This window comes from Rhagoletis pomonella, unplaced genomic scaffold (assembly GCF_013731165.1).
Source record: "Rhagoletis pomonella isolate Grant_MI unplaced genomic scaffold, Rhpom_1.0 Rhpom_scaffold_00002, whole genome shotgun sequence".
Classification (NCBI taxonomy): Eukaryota; Metazoa; Arthropoda; class Insecta; order Diptera; family Tephritidae; genus Rhagoletis; species Rhagoletis pomonella.
This window is the reverse complement of record NW_023458556.1, coordinates 23,714,785-23,723,212: the sequence shown is the minus strand read 5'-3', so window position 1 is coordinate 23,723,212 and position 8,428 is coordinate 23,714,785. Positions and strand designations below refer to the sequence as shown.

General features: G+C 36.2%; 2 protein-coding genes across 2 annotated transcripts; one reads left to right on the top strand and one right to left on the bottom strand.

Moving 5' to 3' along the window:
• LOC118733319 (6-phosphogluconate dehydrogenase, decarboxylating) lies at nt 1–6,327 on the top strand (the record flags this gene model as incomplete). Its single annotated transcript, XM_036462674.1, is given in 5 exon segments — nt 1–425; nt 767–875; nt 979–1,093; nt 4,862–5,732; nt 5,812–6,327. Coding segments are annotated over 5 exon segments (1,446 nt in total). The 3' UTR covers nt 6,155–6,327.
• Nucleotides 6,328–6,331: 4 nt separating this feature from the next.
• On the bottom strand, nt 6,332–8,322 carry LOC118733320 (protein bcn92). Its single transcript, XM_036462675.1, has 3 exons — nt 8,076–8,322; nt 7,869–7,989; nt 6,332–6,553 (listed from the first exon to the last, which is right to left on the bottom strand). Exons 1-3 carry the CDS (start codon nt 8,153–8,155, stop codon nt 6,476–6,478), a joined length of 279 nt encoding a protein of 92 aa, XP_036318568.1. The 5' UTR covers nt 8,156–8,322; the 3' UTR covers nt 6,332–6,475.
• Between the last annotated feature and the right edge of the window lie 106 nt (nt 8,323–8,428).

Genomic DNA, 8,428 nt, shown 5'->3' with positions numbered 1-8,428 from the left:
ATACTGTACACATTTAAACACAGCAATAGTGAAACTTTCAACCTAATCAACAAACAATTGGGCCGAAAGCACAACCAAACGTTAAAGCTCAAACCCATTGCACAAAGCTCAAACTTATCGGCCCCACTTTTCGACTTCCTTTCTGGCGCACACTACTTCTGTCGGCAAATTTTAGAAACGTCGCCACAACACTCGTACGATTTCAACGTTCAGTAAACGCGCGATTGCCAACAAGTTCGGTACATAAACGAAAGTGAGCAGTGGAAACCCAAGTGGAAGCGGTGATTAAACTTAGCGAAAAAGAGGTGTAGTGATCGTCATAAACGTGGAACAGGGCAACGGAAACCGAACGTGTAGAAATCGCATATTGTAAAAGAAATTTGCAAAAAAAAAAAATTGTATCACAACGAAAAAATCATGTCAGCGTAAGTATACAGCTATGTATATTATACATAGCTGGTTAGTAGTAGTTTTATATAAATTTGTATATGTGAGCGACTCACGCCATATACCTAAAAAGATTACATACATACATATGCACCTGCAAATACACATACATACATACATACATACAATTGTACATATGTATGTACGGCGCGCTAGCCGCCTTTTACCATTTCACAATGCGAAAACAAGCAGCATTAAAAAAAAACCTTAAGCTAAAAATTATAATTTCATATTTGCCATAAAATCACAACTAACCCATAAAAATGCCCTTATTACACTTTGATGTTCACTAAACTCTAATGCCGATGTTATATTACAGAAAAGCGGATATTGCACTGATCGGCTTAGCCGTTATGGGTCAAAATCTCATATTGAATATGAACGATAATGGATTTGTTGTTTGCGCCTACAATCGCACTGTGGAGAAGGTGAGTGAGTTGTCTAAATATTGATTTGAAGTAAAAGTATCTACTATGTACATATGAACCTTTCAACATTTGACTTTGCTTTCACATTCGCGCTTGTGTGTAGGTCAACCAATTTTTGGCGAACGAGGCCAAGGGTACTAATGTGATCGGTGCAACATCACTGCAGGATATGGTTAACAAATTGAAAGTGCCACGCAAAGTCATGCTTTTGGTGAAGGGTAAGTCCAGAACGCCAATGTCACTGTCAATGTCGTTCATATACATACGTCTACATACATACATAAATGCATGTATAGGTATTTGTTATTTGCAAGTACGTATGTATTTAAGTTCAAGTGAGCAGCTACATACATACTTAGCTGATACGAACCGGTAATCGCTTTAGTCAGCTGGAGTAGGAATGATTACATATGTACATACATATGTAAATACAATTAGCATGTATGTATGTACATAGATAAGTAAATAGAAATACGTGCCTATTCCCTGTACTATCGATTTGCTGATTTCGATCGCACGTTACCAAATATGCATATGTATATGTATGTATGTTTTAGCAAATACCTTTAAACCGGCAGTAAGTGCAACGTCATGACTGCGACGCGAATTAGAACCACGGTCGTAAGTCGGCAGGGCCAAGTGAGTGTGAGGCGATACATATGTACATATGTACATATCTTGGTAAATACGAGTACACTCGGTCCATATCTAAAGGTGTAACAGCTGATGGATTTAAAAAAAAGCACTAGATAAATTTGACTTCATGTTCACTGGTGTCAATAGAACGATTTAGGTTCCAAGAGCTATTAGAAGATTTTAAATATTTCGTGCCCTAACCGACAAAAAGATGTAAGCGACATTTTTTCTAAAAATTTGGGTTTTGATGTAGAAATGTCATAGAGCCTCTAGATGCAATTCTGCATCAAAAAAAAAAAAAAAAAAATTTTTTGCTCGATTTAATTGGAGTAGGTAAATATTTTTTAATTTCAAATTTCCAATAAAATTTGGTGGTTGGTGATACTTTTTGTGTCGAAGAAATCTTATCAGCTCTAATTGCACATACACTCACATACATACATGCCCTTTTCTCGTGCGTTTCTATAGCCAAACTTAAGTCGCATGCTTAATCTAAGCAGTGCTACCAAATCAATTTCAAAAATATCATTTTAAAAAATAAGGTTAAGACCTCAAGGACATTTGCTAATCAGTGAATCTAATGAATCATATCGGGAATAGCGCTATTTTCATTTCAATTGTTTTTTGCTCTTTTAAATTTTTTTTTTTCTGAGAGTATCTATTAAAAAGATACATACTTTGCCAATACTGTAGCTCTACTCTTTTCCTTCTTGATTGATACTTACATATGTACATACAGTGAGGAGCAAAAGTGTCAATCAGCACGTTTTTTTTTACAAATAATAAATGTTTTTCATGCTCAAACTTTTTTAAATTTCTGATTAAAATACCGTCCGTGCTAATCAAGCAAGATGTTATTTTTTTTAGTTTTTTTTTAAAATTGTCGTACATATTAGAAACCTTCAATATCAGGCTCAATTAAATGAACGATGATCCTTCCACTATAAGTAGGGTATTTTTATGTAATTTACAAAACGTTCTGTTACGATACATAAGGATTTATATGGACTGATTTCGAGAAGATTTCTCAAACTCAGATATATTTTAAGGAACTTTTTTAATGAAAACCTATACACAATTTAAACATTGTGTTCAGATTTTAGCGATGTGTAGCTCAAACAATGTAAAAATTGAGAAACTGCGATTTTCCAAATCTTTGCTGACGTTTGCAATCTATAACAGACATCACATAAATAAAAGTTTCAAAACTTGCCTAATTAAAAAAAAAAAAAATCTAATAAAGTGCAAGTTTCAAGTCGCTAAAAATTACCATTAGTTGTTTAGAATTTTTTTCGTAGTGTTGCGGATTTTTTTCATATAAAAATAGATTTTGATCATGCGTTATGTTACAAGTCCAAATAATTTATTTTATTAACCGACTTCAAAAAAAGGAGGAGAGTATCAATTCGAAATTCTTTTTGCATCAGAAAGGTAGTGTCTCAGAGGTGGTCCCATACTAATCTGGTTTAGATCCGATCATTGGATCATGAAAAAACTTAACGGTACTCCTAAATTTGTATATGAGATTTGAGGTCGGTTTTGTTTTTTGCTTAACCTTACAAATGGATTCATATGCATTTTAGATTGCAACAAACCATACTATTTGACATGAACCATAAATAAATACCTTCACGAAGTATGATTTTTTACAAGCTTTTATTTAACTTGCTCTGTATGTATGCTTGTATCTTGAAATCAATTTTTGTCCAACATTCCAATGTCCTAGAGACTTGAAACTTCACAGTTGTTTCAGAACCCGATGACAATGCAATACGAAAAACGACGCAGCAATTGAAAAATTTTAGAAACCCGTCTTTATAGTCCGATTTGATTCATATTTAGAACATATATTAAATACATTTCCAAAAGCCCTTCTAGAAGCCCCTCTATGGGTAGCAAAAGTACAAGGCCTTCAATTTGTGCCACTTCATACAAAAAAGAAAGGATAAAGGAATACAGAGTGGAAGGCCTCTTGACTCTCCGAAAAAATTTAATAGTTGCTTCATGATTTTTATTTTTTCTATAAAAAATAATCGCTATTTTTGAATTTTTATATTTTCGATTATCCCATAGTCTTTTTTACAGAATAAATATTCTAGATCAAATAAGATTTAAAACGCGCATAAAAATGCAGTCTTTATAATAGTTAACAATGATCGAAAAAAAATAATAAAAAAAATAATGATAATTTTTTATCGAAAAAATATGTAAATATCAAAAGTTAACGATTGCTCTTGATTCAAATAATAATTATTTTGCAATTAACTAATAAATAAAAAATTTTGGTATTTACAATTATTTTCATTACCTGAAGTTTAGTCCAAAAGCGTTGAGAAGTGATCTCTCGAAAACTTAAGTGTAGTCGGGATTTCAAGATTCCAATCTTCGTGTCTACAGGAGCTATCATTGCTTGAAACCCTTTGACTGCTGCGTTATTTTCTGATAAATGTATTTTGGTACAGACTAACTGATGGTTTTATATGTTACCTCAATATAGAAAGGATGTATCTAAACATTTTGTTTCTTTAAGGGGTAATTAAGTAACTTAATAGAAATTCGAGGTTTTTAGCTCTAAACCCGTAAAAACGATTCAATTCTATTGCAGCCTTACAATTATTTTTAAGTTCTAAAAAGATTTTACCAACTTTCGTATAAAATTGGATTTTGAACGAAAATGAGTTAGGGCCTTTCTATATTAAGGTAACAATATCCATATTCTTCTTATCATTGCCCAAGTGTTGCGTGAGCTTGTTGTTGATCGCTGTAGCGCTTGGCGAGAACGAAAGGGGGTGACGCCTAGGATGTTGTTCAGGGTTACAGTCAGTATTTTGGTCTTTGTCCATAAATAATGTTGTCGTGGACTTGATGCGAGTTTAATGATGCACAGTGTTTATAGCTCGTTGCTCAGGGGTGCTTGGAGAGGTCGAACTTGAATAGGGTTGGTGATAGCACCCCCATTTTTATCATACGTGGCTTTCGAGGCCTTGGCTTTAAATACTACCGATGACTGCTTGCTTCGTGCTGATGGTGATCTGTAATGTCTACAATCAATACTGTGTGCTTGACCTTCAATCATATTGAGGCCAATCCTAATTTTCATGCTCAGCCAAAGCGGGGCGGCGTAGTTAGTTGCAATTGAAGATAGTAGGGCTTCGATTGTCTTAGTCCCCAGGGAAAGTATGGTGGTCAGTCTGTATTCTCACCTAGTTCGGCGCTTTCCCCTGGTTCAATGATGGCAATCAATCGCGCCGGCTTTCAAATCTCATCAGCATAAACGAGTGCACTTTTTTACATCTTACATGATTTTCACATGAATCTAACATTCTTATTTTGTCATCTCATTTCTACAGCTGGCAGTGCGGTGGACGACTTCATCAAACAATTGGTACCACTACTTTCGCCCGGCGATGTTATCATAGACGGTGGTAACTCCGAGTACCAAGATACTGCCCGTCGTTGCGACGAACTGCGTGCTCATAAACTATTATACGTTGGTTCTGGCGTGAGTGGTGGTGAGGAAGGTGCACGTCATGGTCCATCCCTCATGCCCGGTGGTCATCCAGAAGCTTGGCCACTCATACAACCAATTTTCCAGGCCATTTGCGCAAAGGCAGACAAAGAGCCATGCTGCGAGTGGGTAGGCGAAGGTGGCGCTGGACACTTTGTGAAAATGGTACACAATGGCATTGAATACGGTGATATGCAATTGATTTGCGAAGCCTACCAAATCACGAAAGCACTTGGCCTCTCCCAATCGCAAATGGCTGCTGAGTTCGAGAAATGGAATAGTGAAGAGTTGGACTCATTCCTCATTGAAATAACACGTGACATTCTCAATTACAAAGACGACAAAGGCTATCTGCTGGAACGCATTCGTGATACGGCTGGTCAGAAAGGCACAGGAAAATGGACAGCCATAGCTGCGCTGCAATATGGTGTACCTGTAACGCTAATCGGCGAGGCGGTGTTCTCTCGTTGTCTCTCCGCCCTCAAGGAGGAGCGTGTGGCGGCCAGCAAGCAATTGAAAGGCCCCGGCGTAAAAGCGCAGGTGGATGATCTGCCAAAATTCTTGAATCATATCAAACATGCGCTGTATTGCTCAAAAATTGTATCGTATGCACAAGGTTTCATGTTGATGCGCGAAGCTGCCAAAGAGAACAACTGGAACTTGAACTATGGCGGTATTGCGTTGATGTGGCGTGGCGGTTGTATCATTCGCAGGTGAGTACTTCAATCAGAGCGTATGCTATCATTTATCCTTGTATGTATAACGCTCAATACTCTCAACTTAAATTTTTAGTGTCTTCTTGGGTAACATCAAGGACGCATACACCCGCAATCCACAGCTTTCGAATTTGTTGTTGGATGACTTTTTCAAGAAAGCTATTGAAGTAGGACAAAACTCGTGGCGTCAAGTTGTAGCCAATGCTTTCCTGTGGGGCATTCCCGTACCAGCTCTATCGACTGCGCTCTCCTTCTACGATGGTTACCGCACTGAGAAGCTGCCCGCGAATTTACTGCAAGCGCAACGTGATTACTTCGGTGCACACACGTACGAGCTGCTGGGCGCAGAGGGTAAATTCGTGCACACTAATTGGACCGGCACCGGCGGCAATGTGTCAGCAAGTACATACCAGGCGTAAATGGCATAAATTAGCTAATATTCCTGATGACATTCCACGGCTTATTCTTAGTAACTAATTAGAAATTAATTTTGCATAAATATGTACATATATAAGTACTTGAAATACAAATAACATACATAATAATGGTGTAAATAAAAGTAATGCAATTTGGATTTAAAGTGAAATATACTTAACTTTTTACGGTGTTTTTATTTTATTCTTTTAATTCCATAATTTTAACCTACTAACCTAAATGCACCAGCAGCGATAAAAACAAAGTAATTATCATAGTAGCGCATATAACAAGGTGCAACAATTATCAGGCCCACTCCAAATATTTTACTTCGAGCGTCGCAGCGCCTTCTTAGGCTGTTCGATGACCAGTTTTTCAGTTGAGTATAAGTGGCCAATTATTGCCTGCAAGAGATAGTAGTTGATAACGTCAGTGTACTCGCATTTTAATTTGTAAATTGAGTAATCTCTCATATTTATGTAAATAGATTTTTTTTTTGTATAAATATTCATATTTTTACATACATACATATATATCGAATTATTTTTGAGTTCATATGTTTGTTCAGTTCTGACATTCTCATGCTCATGGTGAAATTATTTTTCTTATTTTCGTGGGGCATGCTAAACTTTCAGTAAGAAATTTGTTTGAATTTTGTCTCCTTTTTGGAATTGGAAACCGTAGTACGTTTCGGTAAGAAATCGACTAAATTCTCGATCGAAATTAAATTATTTATAAAATCCACTATTAAATCGATATTCAGTTAACAATGTTTAAACCATCATGCCCCCATATTTAAACTCTTGCGAAATTAAACTTGTTTTGTGGAACGAATTTCAAATTTGTATAGAAATATGTATATTAAATTGTAGAATTAGAGATAGTTAACTACAATGGGACTCTAAATATAAATTCATGGTTAAACTCTTGTTGGTGGTAAAGTTAACAATGGTTTAACTAAGCACAGTGGATTCGGCCCTAAGCGAAAGAATTTGCCCGTTAGTCGGTTCTCACAATATAGAGTATGTATAAGCTGGGAAATAGAAATTTGAAAGGCAAATTTTCAATTATTACAAGGATTAATACAAGGGATTTTACATGAACTAAGTCGACACACCCATAACAAAATATTAAATAATATATGTATGTGTACATTCGAGAAAACCACATTTCTTCCTTAGTTCGATTCGATGAAAACAAATATTTATTAACTGAAGGCTTCAATTATAAAAGTAGTTTTCATCCATTCCTAGGAATTTCCATATTGTTATTTTGCGAAACCGCGTAACTGACATTTGTGCCAAATTGAGATTTGCTCAGCGGAAGCTCCTAGCATCAAGCCGTATCCTTTCATACCAAAATATCGATATTAGACTATGTAATGCAAAGTAGCAACATAGCTGCAAGACCGCTGGCCAAGAGTAGAATATATTTTTATTCTCCTGTAAAATGTTGGTGATCTTACATAAAAGTGAGCTTATTGTTTTTGTAGCAGCACGTAGTCCTTAAATCTTTTGACATTTGAAGGTATGCTGAGTGACGGCTCTTGAACGGGTTCGCCAGGGTCAACCTGGCAATGTTGAACCAACCATTTTGAGATCAAGGTAATTTTGGTTGCTATTAGATATTTCGGCCTCGCTTTTTTCTATCTATTCAAAGTCTTCATTTATAACTATAAGTAACAAACGACTAAAACCAAAATGATGCACAATTTCTCACCTGCCGCCGTATAACTTCCAAACTTTGTCTTGCCTCTGCAAGTTTTTCATCGATGACCGCGAAATCACTTATGCCTTTATTTTCTCGGAATGTGTCTCGTACCTTGCGTCCAGCAAACAACCTAAAATATATAAACAACAAGTATTGAAATGTATTTAGCTTCCGTAACAAACCCATTTATAATTTGGTTATGAAAACCATGCAAACCTGAAATTGTAGGCAGGAATTTTTTCGGCTTCCCGTAGAAGTTGGCGGTAAATCGCTATAACTTGTCGTCTCGTTGCCATTTTCGTAGCTTTATTTCGCGTTAAACCTTTAATTTGCCGGCTGATATTGCGGCAAAATTATGAAATTAAAATAAATAGTCTCAATCGGCGCAAACGCACTGGAATGGCAAAATCAGCCGTTTCTGGTGAAGTATTTGGCGAAGTGAACTGTCAAAAACATATGTTGGAAAATGTCAGCTGGTCATATGTGCATCTATTACAATACGCTATTGATGCTATTACAATAGGTCTGTTTGAGGGCGAACAGTTGGTACAAACTATTTAATGAGGAAT

Coding starts and splice junctions, on each gene's coding strand:
- LOC118733320 (XM_036462675.1), bottom strand. CDS start 8,155: ATGGCAACGAGACGACAAGTTATAGCGATTTACCGCCAACTTCTACGG. Junction 7,990..8,075: donor ATTCCTGCCTACAATTTCAG/GTTTGCATGGTT, acceptor TATATATTTTAG/GTTGTTTGCTGGACGCAAGG. Junction 6,554..7,868: donor TGGAAGTTATACGGCGGCAG/GTGAGAAATTGT, acceptor TATCTCTTGCAG/GCAATAATTGGCCACTTATA.